This window comes from Oncorhynchus nerka, linkage group LG13, assembly GCF_034236695.1.
Source record: "Oncorhynchus nerka isolate Pitt River linkage group LG13, Oner_Uvic_2.0, whole genome shotgun sequence".
Taxonomy (NCBI): Eukaryota; Metazoa; Chordata; class Actinopteri; order Salmoniformes; family Salmonidae; genus Oncorhynchus; species Oncorhynchus nerka.
In genome coordinates, this window is record NC_088408.1 from 73,612,379 (window position 1) to 73,631,549 (window position 19,171).

A 19,171-nucleotide genomic window follows, 5' to 3' on the forward strand; every position below is an offset into this window, starting at 1 on the left:
AAAAATAGATAAAGTTACCTAGCTAATGTTAACTGGCTAAGGTAAGACTAACATTAGCTAACGCTTATGGTCAGTTCATGCACCACAATATATAATATGTTATTACTCAAAACATAGCTAACGCTAGCTATGTTAAGTTTAAAAAACCAACATTTGACAAACTGCCATGCTCATGTTAGTTTGCATTGCTAGCTACAACCAATGATATGCATTGTTTACTACCGAACTAGCAAGTGAGTAAGCCAATTTTACCCCAATAAGATTGTACCACAACTCAATGTTGATGTTCTATCCTAGTTACATTTTTCCACAAAACATAGCGAAATAGGTTCAAAGCCAAACTTTGGGAAACTGTCACACAGCTAGCTATCTTGCAATGGGCATAGCAAAACTAGCTAGGTAGACTACTCGATAGACCAAGCTATGGTAAGATGAGGTAATAAAAATGCAATGGTTTTGATGAAGTTAGCTTTATGATGCTTTTGGGAAACTGGGCCCTTGACAATAAATTATGCGAGAGAAACACGTACTTTTATCTTTTACATAATTTGAAGTACACGCGACATTTTCGAAAGACACCTAATTTAATTTTGTATAATCACCTTCCGATATAGAAACCATAGAAATTAAAAACTACATTAAGTGAGAAGTAGGGATTGGTCTGAAGCTGAAAAAGAATTAGAATTCACATGAGCACCACAATGCCTAGCACACAACTTTGACAGTAGCTATGTTTGTCCATTGTTCTTCAAACAATGTGTGTGCAGGTTACTTAGGATTCAACTCTCAAAAACAGCTTCATTCATACTCTTCAGGAGGACTTTACAGTGTCCTGCTATTAAATAATATATACAGTGGGGAGAAGTATTTGATAACCTGCTAAATCAGCAGTGTTTCCTACTTACAAAGCATGTAGAGGTCTGTCATTTTTATCATAGGTACACTTCAACTGTGAGACAAAAACAAAAATCCAGAAAATCACATTGTATGATTAAGTAATTCATTTGCATTTTATTGCATGACATAAGTATTTGATACATCAGAAAAGCAGAACTTAATATTTGGTACAGAAACCTTTGTTTGCAATTACAGAGATCATACGTTTCTTGTAGTTCTTGACCAGGTTTGCACACACTGCAGCAGGGATTTTGGCCCACTCCTCCATACAGACCTTCTCCAGATCCTTCAGGTTTCGGGGCTGTCGCTGGGCAATACGGACATTCAGCTCCCTCCAAAGATTTTCTATTAGGTTCAGGTCTGGAGACTGGCTAGGCCACTCCAGGACCTTGAGAAGCTTCTTACAGAGCCACTCCTTAGTTGCCCTGGCTGTGTGTTTCGGGTCGTTGTCATGCTGTAAGACCCAGCCACAACCCATCTTCAATGCTCTTACTGAGGGAAGGAGGTTGTTGGCCAAGATCTAGCGATACATGGTCCCATCCATCCTCCCCTCAATACAGTGCAGTCATTCTGTCCCCTTTGCAGAAAAGCATCCCCAAAGAATGATGTTTCCACCTCCATGCTTCACGGTTGGGATGGTGTTCTTGGGGTTGTACTCATCCTTCTTCCTCCAAACACAGCGAGTGGAGTTTAGACCAAAAAGCTCTATTTATGTCTCATCAGACCACATGACCTTCTCCCATTCCTCCTCTGGATCAACCAGATGGTCATAGGCAAACTTCAGACGGGCCTGGACATGCACTGGCTTGAGCAGGGGGACCTTGCGTGCGCTGCAGGATTTTAATCCATGGCGGCGTAGTGTGTTACTAATGGTTTTCTTTGAGACTGTGGTCCCAGCTCTCTTCAGGTCATTGACCAGGTCCTGCCGTGTAGTTCTGGGCTGATCCCTCACCTTCCTCATGATCATTGATGCCCCACGAGGTGAGATCTTGCATGGAGCCCCAGACCGAGGGTGATTGACCGTCATCTTGAACTTCTTCCATTTTCTAATAATTGCGCCAACAGTTGTTGCCTTCTCACCAAGCTGCTTGCCTATTGTCCTGTAGGCCATCCCAGCCTTGTGCATGTCTACAATTTTATTCCTGTTTTCCTTACACAGCTCTCTAGTCTTGGCCATTGTGGAGAGGTTGGAGTCTGTTTGATTGAGTGTGTGGACAGGTGCCTTTTATACAGGTAACGAGTTCAAACAAGTGCAGTTAATACAGGTAATGAGTGGAGAAGAGGAGGGCTTCTTAAAGAAAAACTAACAGGTCTGTGAGAGCCGGAATTCTTACTGGTTCGTAGGTGATCAAATACTTATGTTATGCAATAAAATGCAAAGTAATTACTTAAAAATCATACAATGTGATTTTCTGGATTTTTGTTTTAGATTCCGTCTCTCACAGTTGAAGTGTACCTATGATAAAAAATGACAGACCTCTACATGCTTTGTAAGTAGGAAAACCTGCAAAATCAGCAGTGTATCAAATACTTGTTCTCCCCACTGTATATAATTAGGCTGTATGTATTTTTAGATATAGGCCGATTGTGAATGTGTATTATTGTTTCTTAGCCTATGTCAATATTACAGAGGTAAATTAACGGTTATAGAAATCAGGAGTGGTTTAAGGAGGTGGAACTACAGGCAGGCACCACGTTAATACAATACAAAACAGCTCGCTCCATCAATGATGGTCTTGTAAGTATAAAAGCAAAGCTTGCTTTCATATAATAATAAAAAGTTTGAAAAGGTAGTAGAAAAGGATTAGTGTGGTGTGTGAAAAATACAATACTTGAACTTGTATGCGGTACAAATCCCATTATTGTGGGAGCACCTCTTCTAAGAGTATGAATTAGGCAGTTTGAGAAGGTTTGAATCCTAAGCAACCTGCATACACATTGTTTGGCATAGCTACTATAGTAGGTCAAAGCTGTGTGCTAGAAAACCTTGGTGGAGCATGGGTGGAGTAGGCATTTTGGTGCTCACCTGAATTTCCTTTCTACTTCGTAATCAGACCAATCTCTGCTTCTCACTTTAAAAAAACGTTGTTTTTTGTTTTAAAAATCCATGATGAGTCCTCTGTCTATCTCTATGGTGCCAGTGCACTTGTGTGTCCATGTAGTAGTACTCTATGTACTTTGTGTGTTTTGTCACAGCCTGGACTCCCAGAGGGAGAGAAGAAACCTCTCAACCCTGTTTAAATCAGTTTAATCGTGCCAGGTTGGGTCCATGTTGACGTGGACTATGTCTAAAGGGACAGCAAAATCCCAATGGACATGGCTCTAGTGATGTTGTCTTGTTTTAGACTCAGTTCATGCTGGGCCATATTGTAACTCTCCAGATGTTAAGGAAATCTGGGATATTTTACCATACATATCCAATGTGCTGTGCTCCAAATATTCAACTACTGGAAACAGTTTATGGATGAAAAGTATTTGAACACATCACATTTGAGATGAATATTGAACAAAGTGTAGGGGCCATCTTATTTCTGTCTTTCTCCATGTTCTCTCTCTCCATCTGCCTTTGGGTCTCACTGTGACCGTGGCTTCATGAAATCTCTTTCCATTGACACATGTACAGCATTAACACATGCACAGTGTGTGGAGTGTAGTAGCTAATCCCTTTAACTCACCAACCTACCTACTATATAAACCATGTGTTATATTTACTGAACTCATTCTATGCTCTCTGACTCACATGTTTCAGTTATCTTGTATGTCTTTATCTATTACACCCTCTGACCCGGTCTGTCCTCTCTCTCTGCCCTTCTTGTTGTTGTCTAAAGGGGAGGAGCTGTTGGGGACAGAAGGAGCCAGGTACATGAAGATGGATGACTTGAAGGACCATGATGACGATTTCCTGTCACCCAAGAAATCTATGGAGTACGAGAGAGGGCTGGGCACTGTGTAGGGGGCCAAGGGTGGGGGGGTGGGGGGTAGAAGGTTGGGGTTAGAGTGTGAGTGAAAGGGGTTGGTAGTAAAAGAAAGGTGGAGGTATTGTAAAGAATGGGGAATGGATGGGTTAAAGTTATACTGGGATGTAGGAAGTGGAGGGGGGATATATCCCCTACACACTCTTTGTTTTCTTCTCTCCAACAGCAACTACTCGCCTGCCATTCCCAGGATCCCTTGTGTATCCCCAGAGATGGTCCACCTAAAGGAGCATGAGATGGAGCAGGTACAGAACAAACTGGTTAGGTTCAATCCCATGAGGTTTCCATATTATTAATGAAAATATTTGTATCGCTGTAACCCTGTGGAGGATGAGTAGAAAAGTAAAAATGCTACGATAAGACAAGGTTTTTCGGTCTATATTTTAGGTACACACTCCAATGCCATTACATAGGGAGTATGATGACGACTCCCTGATCCCCAGCAGTCCAGCTACAGAGACTTCTGACAACGTCAGTCCTGTGGCCAGCCCCATACACACAGGGTCAGTACACAACCCTAACCCTAAGTCTAACCCATACACACAGGGTCAGTAGACACAGCCATGTGTGTGTCCATCCTACCCTGCCTGCAGTCCTACACTGACAAATGTCTTATGTTGTCCATAAATCAATCTGTAAGAGTGAAAATATAAACGTTATTATACCGTGTAATAATGTGAGGCATGTCTCTTGTCAGGTTCCTAGTGAGTTTCATGGTGGATGCTCGGGGTGGCTCGATGCGAGGCAGCAGACACAACGGTCTGCGTGTCATCATCCCTCCACGGACCTGTGCCGCCCCCACACGTATAACCTGCCGTCTGGTCAAGCCCCAGAAGCTCCCCACCCCTCCCCCCCTGGTGGAGGGAGAGGGCCTGGCCAGCCGTATCATCTCTCTGGGCCCAGCCAGCATGCAGTTCCTAGGGTGAGGACTTGAATAAACACAATGTAGAGTATTGAAGGGAGGACAGGTGCATGAGTTTTCAGCAAAAGACAATAGGTCAAATTTTGAGATCAGGATAAGAATTGTGTTCCACCTTCTGTGAGGGTATCCCCTAATTCAGGGGTGTCAAACATACGACTAATTACATTGTGAGAATGACGTTTGAAGCCTCATTGATGTGTGTCTCTATGTCTGTGTGTGTCTGTCAGGCCTGTGATCGTGGAGATCCCACACTTTGCAGCCCTGGGTCGAGGGGACCGGGAGCTGGTGGTTCTGAGGAGTGAGAATGGCTCTGTTTGGAAGGAACACCGCAATCGCTACGGGGACAATGTGCTGGAGACTATCCTCAATGGGATGGATGAAGGTAGTAGAATGAGAAGTTCTACTAACTCAGTCATACCTGATAATGGCCTGTTTGGTGATTATTAGTGCTTTCTTATCGGTATTGTATCAGTATTCCCCACTCTTATTGACCGCTACGTTCTGCCTGTTTATTCCTTTAGATCTGGAGAGCCAGGAGGAGCTTGGGAAGAAGCGTATCCGACGAATCATCTCCACTGACTTCCCCCTCTACTTTGCTGTGGTGTCGCGTGTCCAGCAGGAGAGTGACCTGATTGGCCCAGAGGGGGGTCAACTGACCAGTAAGCTGGTGCCGATGGTCCAGGCTACGTTCCCTGAGACAGCGGTCACCAAGCGAGTCCGTCTGGGCCTGCAGGTGAGATGGGAGGATGAGGAGGAAGAAGCAGGAGGAAGACATTATCGTTAGTGCCTGCCTGTATGACCAAGCATGCTATTTGCAGGGTTGTGGAGTAACTACATTACAGTTACATGTAATCTGTTTGTTTTTTTACTGTAACTAATCACTTACTTTACCTGCAAAAATATTAGAATCAGATTACAGATCATTTAAAACATGATGATTACTTCTTGGATTACTTTTAAATATAGAAGGGATGTTTGCGAAAATATATTTTGTCACCTTTCTGTTTTCTCAATGACATTAATTCAGCATTAAAAAAGGCGCAAGTTTAAGTTTGTTCCAGCTGAGCAAGCCTGACCACAAGTCAAAGACCACTATGATGACACACCAAATGCGTTTGATGGATCCTTTGTCTTCTTCAAATGCCTCTTAAAGGGAAAGTAATCCAAAAGTGTCAGAAAGTAATTAAGTTACTGAGTTTAGGTAATCCAGAAGTTACATTACTGATTACCATTTTGGACAGGTAACTAGTAACTGTAACAGACTACATTTAGAAAGTAACCTACCCAACCCTAGCTATATGTATGCTATATGTATTTGGTTTGATTAGCACATTTATATAAATGTTTTCCTTGCCAAGGAAATGGCCTTTTTCTTTGTTCTACAAACAATGAGATTTACTACATACACGTAGTACAGTAGTCACTTAACAGTGGGAATATTAGTCACCAATGTTTGCAAATGATTATGCCAGTATCCTAAAGCTTAATGCATCATTCACTAATGTTCTATAACTATAGTCATGGTTACATAATGCAGAGGGACCTTGTTACAGTGAATGTTCTTTAGCAGCATGTCTGTTATGATCTGAGTGAGTGGTTTTATTGGCCTACATACTGAAGTAGTCTCCTATTTTGAGGGAAATATGTGTATGTTACGGTGAACATGGCACAGCATGGACTTCCATCTCCCCTGCTGCTTTGAAGCATCCGCTGTGCTCCAGTGCATGCAGCCTGTAGAGCTGTGAATGTAGAGCCTTATAGCCTCATAACCCCAGTCCGGGCTTTACGCTAGCAGGTACGCTAACCTTTTCAAAGGTTGTACTAAGTGAGACAGTTTACGTGAATGTGTAGCAAGGTTTAGACTTTCATTGTCAATGTACACTGAGTGTAGAATTAAGTGATAATGTCCAAGAAGACGGTGTTTGGTGGATATACGTACTAGCACAGGTGTTGTTAGGCCCGAGATGAAGTCGAGGACCGGCAAACCATGCCAATCTATCCTCCAAACATTGGCTTCGAGGGCATTATCACTTTCATACAACGGGTTACCAACATATTAGAATAATGATTTACATATTTTCATTAAACACATTAGTATTAATTTATTAATACAGTTCATCCGTCCACAAGATATAGTGCCGACACAAATATAGGGTTGCTACCGAAGCTGGCTGGTCGTTTGTACTATCAATTCTGTTTGGTTGCCAGAGACGCGACCCAGTCGTTCCGTCTTTTTAATCACCATCTATGGACGCAACCCAGTCATTCATTCTAAATGTTCTACTGCCATACTGGTTGGCAACGTTCTTATCCCTTGCTTGCTTGCTAACCAACTACGGCTAATTTACAGTCACGTTATTCTGACTGCACTATTTGACAACAAGTAGCTGCATTTGTTTTTGTTTAAATAGTTTTCTAGTGATTTATTTGGATACACCCATAACAATGAGCTAATGAGGAGCGATTTCACCTGGCATAGAAAATGTGCTCTCTTGTCAGAACACTGTTGTTCAGAGGAGCTAGCTAACGCAATCACTTCAAAATTAAGCTGGAAAGACTGCAAACCTGCAAACAACATGGCCTGTTTTCTATTGATATTTCTTTGTATATATCCATAAAAATTATGCTGATTCATGATTTTCTCAATCCATGTCTCAAGGCTTAAAAATCCTCATTTAACCTGTCTCCTCCCCTTCATCTACACTGATTGAAATAAGGGATCATAGCTTTCACCTGGATTCACCTGGTCAGGCAATGTCATGGAATGACCTTAATGACCTTAATGATCACTGTTTTACAGCCTGTGTTCGTAACGGCTGCTCAGTGAAATGACCTGTCCTGATTTGACAATGACGCTTGCTAAAAAACAAAAATGAGCAAGCCTTTCTTCATGAACAGGCACCTGTAAAATGGTATAGAATCAGCTTGATCCCCTCTGTCGAAGACGCTTGGACCTTCTTTTTTATATATTTTCGGTGGTATTGTTAACAAACACGCCCCCATAAAGAAAATGAGAATTAAAAACAGGTTCATCCCCTTCATCCCCTTGTTCGAAAGTGATCTTGCAGAGTTACTCCACCTCAAGAATTGCATTTGGTGCTAAAGGAGCTCCTTAAACATAAAAAAAACATATGGGTTAGATGCTTTAGACCCTTTCTTCTTTAAGGATGCTGCTGGGGTGGCAGGGTAGCCTAGTGGTTAGAGCGTTGGACTAGTAACCGGAAGGTTGCAAGTTCAAACCCCTGAGCTGACAAGGTACAAATCTGTCGTTCGGCCCCTGAACAGGCAGTTAACCCACTGTTCCTAGGCTGTCATTGAAAATAAGAATTTGTTCTTGACTGACTTGCCTGGTAAAATAAATCAAATACATAAATATTGTCTCAAAGCCTATTACCAACCTTTTTAACCTGTCTCTCCTTCCTGGGGAGGTTCCCATTGCTTGGAAGGTAGCCACAGTTCGTCCTTTATTTAAAGGGGGAGATCAGGCTGATCCTAACTGTTAAAGGCCTGTTTCTATTTTGCCCTGTTTAGCAAAAGTGCTGGAAAAACTTGTCAATAATCAACTGACTGGCTTTCTTGATAGTATTCTTGATAGTACAGTAGTCTATAGTATTCTCTCGGGTATGCAATATGGTTTCCGCTCAGGTTATGGATGTGTCACTGCAACCTTAAAGGTTCTCAATGATGTCACTATTGTCCTTGATTCTAAGCAATATTGTGCTGCTATTTTTATTGACCTGGCCAAAGCTTTTGATACAGTAGACCATTCCATTCTCGTGGGCTGGCTAAGGAGCATTGGTGTCTCTGAGGGGTCTTTGGCTTGGTTTGCTAACTACCTCTCTCAAAGAGTGCAGTGTATAAAGTCAGAAAATCTGCTGTCTCAGCCACTGCCAGTCACCAAGGGAGTACCCCAAGGCTCAATCCTAGGACACACGCTCTTCTCAATTTACATCAACAACATAGCTCAGGCAGTAGGAAGCTCTCTCATCCATTTATATGCAGATGATACAGTCTTATACTCAGCTGGCCCCTCCCCTGATTTTGTAATCACACAGTCGTCCGGAACAGCTGATGCTCTCATGCATGCCTCAGTGTTGCTTGCCTCGAAGCGAGCATAGAAGTGATTTAGCTCGTCTGGTAGGCTCGTGTCACTGGGCAGCTCGTGGCTGTGCTTCCCTTTGTAGTTTGTAATAGTTTGCAAGCCCTGCCACATAAGACGAGCGTCGGAGCCGGTGTAGTATGATTCAATCTTAGCCCTGTATTGACGCTTTGCCTGTTTGATGGTTCGTCGCAGGGCATATCAGGATTTCTTGGAAGCTTCCGGGTTAGAGTCCCACATCCTTGAAAGCGGCAGTTCTACCCTTTAGCTCAGTGTGAATGTTGCCTGTAATCCATGGCTTCTGGTTGGGGTATATACGTACAGTCACTGTGGGGACGACGTTCTCAATGCACTTATTGATAAAGCCAGTGACTGATGTGGTGTACTCCTCAATGCCATCGGAAGAATCCCGGAACATGTTCCAGTCTGTGATAGCAAAACAGTCCTGTAGTTTAGCATCTGCTTCATCTGACCACTTTTTTATAGACCGAGTCACTGGTGTTTCCTGCTTTAATTTTGCTTGTAAGCAGGAATCAGGCGGATAGAGTTGTGGTCAGATTTACCAAATGGAGGGTGAGGGAGAGCTTTGTACGGGTCTCTGTGTTTGGAGTACAGCTGATCTAGAATTTTTTTCCCTCTGGTTGCACATTTAACATGTTGATGGAAATTTGGTAGAACTGATTTAAGTTTTACCTGCATTAAAGTCTCCTGCCACTAGGAGCACCACCTCCCGTTGGTAGGATATTCGTGATCGTACCTCGTCTAGTTTATTGTCCAGTGACTGCACGTTGGCGAGTAGTATTGACGGTAACGGCAGCTTTCCCAGTCGCCTTTTCTGGGTCCTGACCAGGCATCCGGCTCTTTGTCCTCTGCACCTGCGTCGCTTCCTCTTGCAAATAACGGGGATGTTGGCCCTGTCAGGTGTTTGGAGAATATCTTGCTTGTAGAAGAAAAGATCTTTGTCTAATCCGAGGTGAATGATCGCTGTCCTGATATCCAGAATCTATTTTCTGCCGTAAGATACGGTTGCAGAAACATTATGTACAAAATAAGTTAAAAATAATGCGAAAGCTTTCTCTACCCTTAAACTTGTCCTCCAAAACAAAGGTCATGTGGTTTGGTAAGAAGAATGCCCCTCTACCCACAGGTGTTATTACTACCTCTGAGGGTTTAGAGCTTGAGGTAGTCACCTCATACAAGTACTTGGGATTATGGCTAGACGTTGCACTGTCCTTCTCTCAGCACAAAGCTGCAGGCTAAAGTTGCAGGCCAAAGTTAAATCTAGACTTGGTTACCTCTATCGTAATCGGTCCTCTTTCACCCCAGCTGCCAAACTAACCCTGATTCAGATGACCATCCTACCCATGCTAGATTACAGAGACATAATTTATAGATCGGCAGGTAACGAGGGTGCTCTCGAGCGGCTAGATGTTCTTTACCATTTGGCCATCAGATTTGCCACCAATGCTCCTTATAGGACACATCACTGCACTCTATACTCCTCTGTAAACTAGTTATCTCTGTATACCTGTCGCAAGACCCACTGGTTGATGCTTATTTATAAAAACCTCTTAGGTCTCACTCCCCCCTATCTGAGATTTCTACTTCATCCCTCATTCTCCACATACAACACCTGTTCTGCCAGTCACATTCTGTTAAAGGTCCCCAAAGCACACACTTCCCTGGGTCGCTCCTCTTTTCAGTTTGCTGCAGCTAGCGACTAGAACGAGCTACAACAAACACTCAAACTGGACAGTTTTATCTCAATCTCTTCATTCAAAGACTCAATCATGGACACTCTTACTGACAGTTGTGGCTGCTGTTGACTTTGCCCAATAATGTTTGTGCCATGTTTTGTGCTGCTACCATGTTGTTGTTATATTGTGTTGCTACCAAAGCTGTGTTGTCATGTGTTGCTGCCTTGTTATGTTGTTGTTTTAGGTCTCTCTTTATGTAGTGTTGTGTCTCTCTTGTTGTGATGTGTGTTTTGTCCTATATTTATATTGTAATTATTCTTTTTCTTTTTTTTAAATCCCAGGCCCCCTTAAACCCACAGGAGGCCTTCTGCCTTTTGGCAGGCCGTCATTGTAAATAAGAATGTGTTCTTATTAACTGACTTGACAAGTTAAATAAATGTTAAATAAAAATAAAATGGAAAGAGCAGGAGTTCCTAATTTTTTGTACACTCAGTGTAGGTTGTAAATGTTCAAATTTGTTTTATGAACAACACTGATGAATAATGAAATGCACTGTGTCTTTTCAAGTTGTTTGTATGTTTTGGTATAAAATTGCATTTTATTGACCATAGACTTCTCTTTCTCTTCATCCTTCATTTCTCCCATTTGATTTACCTGTCCATTGTCATCCATTACATCATTACATACCTCATATTATCTCTCTTCTCATCCTATTTCTCTACATTGCTATCAATCTGTATCTTTTTATCAATCTCTCTTCTCCACACTCATCCACCACATCATCATCCCTCTTTCCGCACATCCTCTCCCCTCTAACCTCAGGCCCAACCAGTCCCAGACGAGCTGGTTGCCAAGCTGCTGGGTAACCAGGCAACCTTCAGCCCCGTGGTGACTGTGGAGCCACGGCGACGCAAGTTCCACCGGCCCATCGGCCTGTGCATCCCCCTGCCCCCCTCCTGGAGAGAGAGCCCCCGGGACTCTGGGGAGGGGGACACCACCAGCCTGCGCCTGCTGTGCAGTGTCATCGGTACGCCAACACTGCCTGTCACACTTTAGTAAGCCTGACTGAGGCCTTATGGTGGACTAATGGCACAGTGAAACTGTATTACTTAAGGAATAGTTTAATGGTGCCCCTTAATAGTGCCATGTGGCACAGATGGTAGAGCATGGTGCTTGCAATGGCAGGGTTGTGGGTTTGATTCCTACGGGGAACCAGTATGAAAAAAGTATGAAAATGTGTAAACTCACTACTGTAAGTTGCTCTGGATAGGAGCATCTGCTAAATCACGTAAATGTACAATTTAGAGTAAACTATGAGTTAGACTGCATGAACACCTCATAGAAGGAAATTGATTGAACATAGTGATTCAATGTCTCTCATCTGTGGGATGGGGTCCACATTTATGTAGGTCTGCAAGCCAGAGAAGAAGCAATGTCATTACTATACTGAGCAACTGTTAATTATCTTAATTACGATGGGCGTAAAAGTGATATGGTGAAGTAAAATCACCTCGCATGAATGAATTACATTTTATTTTCGTGTCAAATCTCCAGTTGGCAACCAAAACCAATATTTTACGGGATTAATTGACACATAAACATTACAATGATTCACAGTGATAATTCGTTCAGTGATACTTATTCCGGTGTTCTGTGCAGTGTGCACCTCATAAAAAATGAAAAGTAAATCAATACATAATAGTAGATAAGGTTATCCAAGCAATAGTAAAAGCCCTAGAGCAGTAAAAAGGTTTAATAAAAAAATGAAACGGAAAGCGTTTATCCAGGTCTGACACAAAGAGAACATGAAACAGGCCGATACACAATCTATATACATACAGTTGAAGTCAGAAGTTTACATACACCTTAGCAAAACACATTTAAACTCAGTATTTCACAATTCTTGACATTTAATCCTGGTAAAAATTCCCTGCCTTAGGTCAGTTAGGATCACCACTTTATTTTAAGAATGTGAAATGTCAGAATAATAGTGGAGAGAATGATTTATTTCAGCTTTTATTTGTTTCATCACATTCCCAGTGGGTCAGAAGTTTACATACACTCAATTAGTATTTGGTAGCATTGCCTTTAAATTGTTTAACTTGGGTCAAACGTTTTGGGTAGCCTTCCACAAGCTTCCCACAATAAGTTGGGTGAATTTTGGCCCATTCCTCCTGACAGAGCTTGTGTAACTGAGTCAGGTTTGTAAGCCTCCTTGCTCGCATACGCGTTTTCAGTTCTGCCCACAAATCTTCTATAGGATTGAGGTCAGGGCTTTGTGATGGCCACTCCAATACCTTGACTTTATTGTCCTTAATCCATTTTGTCACAACTTTGGAAGTATGCTTGGGGTCATTGTCCATTTGGAAGACCCATTTGCGACCAAGCTATAACTTCCTGACTGATGTCTTGAGATGTTGCTTCTATATATCCACATCATTTTCCGTCCTCATGATGCCATCTATTTAGTGAAGTGCACCAGTCCCTCCTGCAGCAAAGCACCCCCACAACATGATGCTGCCACCTCCGTGCTTCACGGTTGGGATGGTGTTCTTCTGCTTGCAAGCGTAACCCTTTCCCTCCAAGCATAACAATGGTCATTATGGCCAAACAGTTCTATGTTTTGTTTCATCAGACCAGAGGACATTTCTCCAAAAAGTACGATCTTTGTCCCCATGTGCAGTTGCAAGCCGTAGTCTGGCTTTTTTATGGCGGTTTTGGAGCAGTGGCTTCTTCCATGCTGAGCGGCCTTTCATGTTATGTTGATATAGGACACGTTTTACTGTGGATATGGATACTGTTGTACCTGTTTCCTCCAGCATCGTCACAAGGTCCTTTGCTGTTGTTCTGGGATTGATTTGCACCTTTCGCACCAACGTACATTCCTCTCTAGGATACAGAGCGCGTCTCCTTCCTTTGCGGTATGACGGCTGCGTCGTCCCATGGTGTTTATACTTGCGTACTATTGTTTGTACAGATGAACGTGGTACCTTCAGGCATTTTGACATTTCTCCCAAGGTTGAACCAGACTTGTGGAGGCCTACACTTGTTTTCTAAGGTGTTGGCTGATTTCTTTTGATTTTCCCATGATGTCAAGCAAAGAGGCACTGAGTTTGAAGGTAGGTCTTGAAACACATCCACAGGTACACCTCCAATTGACTCAAATGATGTCAATTAGCCTATCAGATGCTTCTAAAGCTATGACATAATTTTCTGGAATTTTTCAAGCTGTTTAAAGGCACAGTCAACTTAGTGTAGTAAACTTCTGACACACTGGAATTGTGATACAGTGAATTATAAGTGATATTGTCTGTAAACAATTGTTGGAAAAATGACATGCACAAAGTAGAAGTCCTAACCGACTTGCCAAAACCAAAACTGTTTAACAAGAAATTTGTGGAGTGGTTGAAAACGAGTTTTAATGACTCCAACCTAAGTGTATGTAAACTTCCGACTTCAACTGTACGGGCACTTTGCTATATGTCTGGAAAGAAATAATTGTATAATTTAATTATAGGTCACCTTTACTTTTATTCCAGGCTTGATCTGAAAATTCAGTCAGCGAAAATGCACAAAAAAACATTTCAGTTTCTCATCGCTCAGCAACATAATGCCAGGGTGTATCTGGTGGGCTTTCTGGAATAATGAAAAGTGTATAATCGTGGTACAAAAGGGCAATAGAGGATAAAATGAATTTCATTCTCTGTCTCTTCAAGGTCACAGTGGTTAACCTACATAGTCTTTCCTGGAAAAGGTCACATTTCAGTTGCCCAGGCTCTCTCTATGGAGTGATCCCATTGAAACCTTGCTGGCTATTTTGGCAAGCCTGCCATCTCACCTCCCAGGGTTCCTAGCCCATGTTCCAAGTATAGGCACAAACTTGTTATGCGGGGGAACCCAAGAGCAGACTCAGACGAGGAGACTGGGATGAAGTAACCAAGGTTTTTATTGACAGACGGGGGAGATGGAGTGCAGGTCAGGGGAAGCTCGGGCGGGTTGCTGGAAACCAGGTGCGGAGGCTGAGGCTGGAGCGAGAGGAGTTGAGACAGGGTAAGCAGGTCTGGAGGGGAATCCAAGGGAGTAGTAGAGTGGGGAATCCAGGACAGAGTAGCAGGATGACGAGACGTGGGACTGGAGACAGTGTCCAGAGTCAGAGCGGGGAAAACTGTATCAGAGAGGAAAACAGGCACAACAGGATAACCGGATCTGAATAGTAACAAACGGCTAGAAACATAGACTGACTGAGCAGAGATTACGATCTGGCAGTGTGGAAGTGGCAGGTCTGAGTATTTGTAGAGGTCTTGATTATGGAACAGGTTGCAGCTGGTGGGGATCTGCTCTGACTCCAGCACACATGTCTCCGCCCACACAATCACACACAGAGAGAGAGAGAGGGAGAGGTAGAGAGTACTGGGGGAGTGGTGGCAGGTCAAGGAGACACAGGATGAGAGGTAGAGGGCGTTGCAGGAGCAGATGTGACACTTGTGAACAAACCTAAACAATGACGTACTGCTCTATTATTAGATACAGTACCTCTTAGAACCCCACACTCCTGCTGAATGAGGTTTAGGATGTCAACTTGACGTATTAATTACACCAGGTGTTGTTGTATTTTACCTGTCAGTTAAACTCCTCAAAAGTTCAACTAAAACTTACATTTAGGGATTAATTCCGAATGGTGAAGGTTAGCGTTAGGGATAGGGTTAAACTTAAGGTATGTCATTAATTCCGAATGGTTATGGTTAGGGTTAAGGTTTGGAAAAGGTTTGGAAAAGTACTGGGATTAAACACGCAGCCTTCGTATCCGGAGTCTGCCATTTAAATGCCCATCCTCCATCCCCCATCCACCATCCCTGTCCACAATGCCCCATCCTCCATCCCCCATCCACCATCCCTGTCCACAATGCCCCATCCTCCATCCCCCATCCACAATGCCCCATCCTCCATCCCCCATCCACCATCCCTGTCCACAATGCCCCATTCTCCATCCCCCATCCACCATCCCTGTCCACAATGCCCCATCCTCCATCCCCATCCTCCATCCCCATCCACCATCCCCCATCCTCCATCCCCATCCTCCAGCCCCCATCCACCATCCCCCATCCCCCATCCACCATCCCTGTCCACAATGCCCCATCCTCCATCCCCCATCCTCCATCCCCCATCCACCATCCCCCATCCTCCATCCCCCATCCTCCATCCCCCATCCACCATCCCTGTCCACAATGCCCCATCCTCCATCCCCCATCCTCCATCCCCCATCCACCATCCCTGTCCACAATTTCCCATCCTCCATCCCCCATCCTCCATCCCCCATCCACCATCCCCCATCCACCATCCCCCATCCTCCATCCCCCATCCACCATCCCTATCCACAATGCCCCATCCACCATCCCTGTCCACAATGCCCCATCCTCCATCCCCCATCCTCCATCCCCCATCCTCCATCCCCCATCCACCATCCCCCATCCTCCATCCCCCATCCTCCATCCCCCATCCACCATCCCTGTCCACAATGCCCCATCCCCCATCCTCCATCCCCCATCCTCCATCCCCCATCCACCATCCCTGTCCACAATGCCCCATCCTCCATCCCCCATCCTCCATCCCCCATCCACCATCCCCCATCCTCCATCCCCCATCCACCATCCCTGTCCACAATGCCCCATCCTCCATCCCTGTCCACAATGCCCCATCCTCCATCCCTGTCCACAATGCCCCATCCTCCATCCCTGTCCACAATGCCCCATCCTCCATCCCTGTCCACAATGCCCCATCCACCATCCCTGTCCACAATGCCCCATCCTCCATCCCTGTCCACAATGCCCCATCCTCCATCCCTGTCCACAATGCCCCATCCTCCATCCCTGTCCACAATGCCCCATCCTCCATCCCTGTCCACAATGCCCCATCCTCCATCCCTGTCCCAATGCCCCATCCTCCATCCCTGTCCACAATGCCCCATCCTCCATCCCTGTCCACAATGCCCCATCCTCCATCCCTGTCCACAATGCCCCATCCACCATCCCCCATCCACAATCCCTGTCCACAATGCCCCATCCACCATCCCTGTCCACAATGCCCCATCCTCCATCCCCATCCACCATCCCCCCAATGCCCCATCCACCATCCCTGTCCACAATGCCCCATTCTCCATCCCCCATCCACCATCCCTGTCCACAATGCCCCATCCTCCATCCCCCATCCTCCATCCCCCATCCACCATCCCCCATCCTCCATCCCCCATCCTCCATCCCCCATCCACCATCCCCCATCCTCCATCCCCCATCCTCCATCCCCCATCCACCATCCCTGTCCACAATGCCCCATCCTCCATCCCCATCCTCCATCCCCCATCCACCATCCCTGTCCACAATTTCCCATCCTCCATCCCCATCCTCCATCCCCATCCACCATCCCCCATCCACCATCCCCCATCCTCCATCCCCATCCACCATCCCTATCCACAATGCCCCATCCACCATCCCTGTCCACAATGCCCCATCCTCCATCCCCCATCCTCCATCCCCCATCCTCCATCCCCCATCCACCATCCCCCATCCTCCATCCCCCATCCTCCATCCCCCATCCTCCATCCCCCATCCACCATCCCTGTCCACAATGCCCCATCCTCCATCCCCATCCTCCATCCCCCATCCACCATCCCCCATCCTCCATCCCCCATCCTCCATCCCCCATCCTCCATCCCCATCCACCATCCCCCATCCTCCATCCCCCATCCACCATCCCCCATCCTCCATCCCCCATCCACCATCCCTGTCCACAATGCCCCATCCTCCATCCCCATCCTCCATCCCCCATCCACCATCCCCCATCCTCCATCCCCCATCCACCATCCCTGTCCACAATGCCCCATCCTCCATCCCTGTCCACAATGCCCCATCCTCCATCCCTGTCCACAATGCCCCATCCTCCATCCCTGTCCACAATGCCCCATCCTCCATCCCTGTCCACAATGCCCCATCCACCATCCCTGTCCACAATGCCCCATCCTCCATCCCTGTCCACAATGCCCCATCCTCCATCCCTCTCCACAATGCCCCATCCTCCATCCCTGTCCACAATGCCCCATCCTCCATCCCTGTCCACAATGCCCCATCCTCCATCCCTGTCCACAATGCCCCATCCTCCATCCCTGTCCACAATGCCCCATCCTCCATCCCTGTCCACAATGCCCCATCCTCCATCCCTGTCCACAATGCCCCATCCTCCATCCCTGTCCACAATGCCCCATCCACCATCCCCCATCCACAATCCCTGTCCACAATGCCCCATCCACCATCCCTGTCCACAATGCCCCATCCTCCATCCCCATCCACCATCCCTGTCCACAATGCCCCATCCACCATCCCTGTCCACAATGCCCCATCCTCCATCCCCCATCCACCATCCCTGTCCACAATGCCCCATCCTCCATCCCCCATCCACCATCCCTGTCCACAATGCCCTAGCAAGCCGCAAGCCTACTAAAAGGTCATAGGCGCTCATGTTGCCCCTAGTGGAATGCGTTCACATTTTTTAGCGTTCACATTTCGCCAGCTCCAAACATAATCTGGTACCTGCAGAATCGGCACCTCCTGGCGTATTCTGTAAGAGAATGGGCTGCTTTTTCTCCTCCTTCCTATATCTTTGTGTAACTGATGTCTCTTCCTTCTCTCCAGGTGGCACAGCCCCAGCCCAGTGGGAGGACATCACTGGTACCACCAAGCTCATATATAGCAAAGACTGTGCCAACTTCACAACCAATGTGTCCGCACGGTAAGTATAGTGTAGCAACTCACTCACTAGCATTCATGTTAATTAGACAAATAAATCCACATCCTAAATCTCACAAACTAAACCTCAATCCAGCTCTTTTTGTTACTTGAGAGCAGTTATTAAGATATGCTTATCTCAAAGGATCCAACCATGAGTAACTTAAGGGTTGCCATAAGTCCTACACAATGTTGTGTCTTCTCAGGTTCTGGCTGGCTGACTGTCCTAGGACAGCCGAGGCTGTGTCTTTCTCCAACCTCCTGTATCGAGAGCTCTCAGCTGTGCCCTACATGGCCAAGTTTGTGGTGTTTGCCAAGATGAACGAGGTCCGTGAGGGCCGCCTGCGCTGCTACTGCATGACTGATGACAAGATGGACAAAACCCTGGAGCAACACGAGAACTTCAGTGAGGTGGCCCGCAGTCGTGACATCGAGGTCAGTACAGGGAGTCATAATGATGGTTATCATGATTATGTCATTGTTTATTAGCTTCAGATATAGAGACACTGTAAAGTGAGTGGAGTAAGTGGATCAGTCTGTATAACCCTCTCAGGTGATGGAGGGAATGCCGCTGCACCTGGAGTGTTCTGGGAACCTGGTTCCAGTGAGGAAGGCTACCCAGCAGCCTCGCTGTTTCAGCTTCCAGGCCTTCAAAGACAACAGACTCCCCGTCTCAGTCAAGGTGCTTAACCCTCCATCTCTGTGTCTTCATCCCTCTCTCCATTCTTCCCTCCCTCTCTGGGTCTTCATCCCTCTCTCCATTACTCCCTCCCTCTCTGGGTCTTCATCCCTCACTCCATTACTCC

General features: G+C 45.6%; 1 protein-coding gene across 9 annotated transcripts in view; it reads left to right on the plus strand.

The window, feature by feature from the left end:
- Window positions 1-19,171, plus strand: part of LOC115140096 (ankyrin-1-like) — an 81,423-nt gene that overhangs the window by 34,649 nt on the left and 27,603 nt on the right. For all 9 annotated transcript variants that reach the window (XM_029678186.2, XM_065026661.1, XM_029678180.2 and 6 more), the window contains 10 exons: window positions 3,726-3,822; window positions 4,039-4,117; window positions 4,260-4,375; window positions 4,570-4,794; window positions 5,022-5,176; window positions 5,316-5,527; window positions 11,413-11,617; window positions 18,273-18,369; window positions 18,572-18,800; window positions 18,919-19,047. In XM_029678186.2, the coding sequence (XP_029534046.2) occupies window positions 3,726-3,822; window positions 4,039-4,117; window positions 4,260-4,375; window positions 4,570-4,794; window positions 5,022-5,176; window positions 5,316-5,527; window positions 11,413-11,617; window positions 18,273-18,369; window positions 18,572-18,800; window positions 18,919-19,047 (1,544 nt within the window). The remainder of the gene's footprint in view (window positions 1-3,725; window positions 3,823-4,038; window positions 4,118-4,259; window positions 4,376-4,569; window positions 4,795-5,021; window positions 5,177-5,315; window positions 5,528-11,412; window positions 11,618-18,272; window positions 18,370-18,571; window positions 18,801-18,918; window positions 19,048-19,171) is intronic.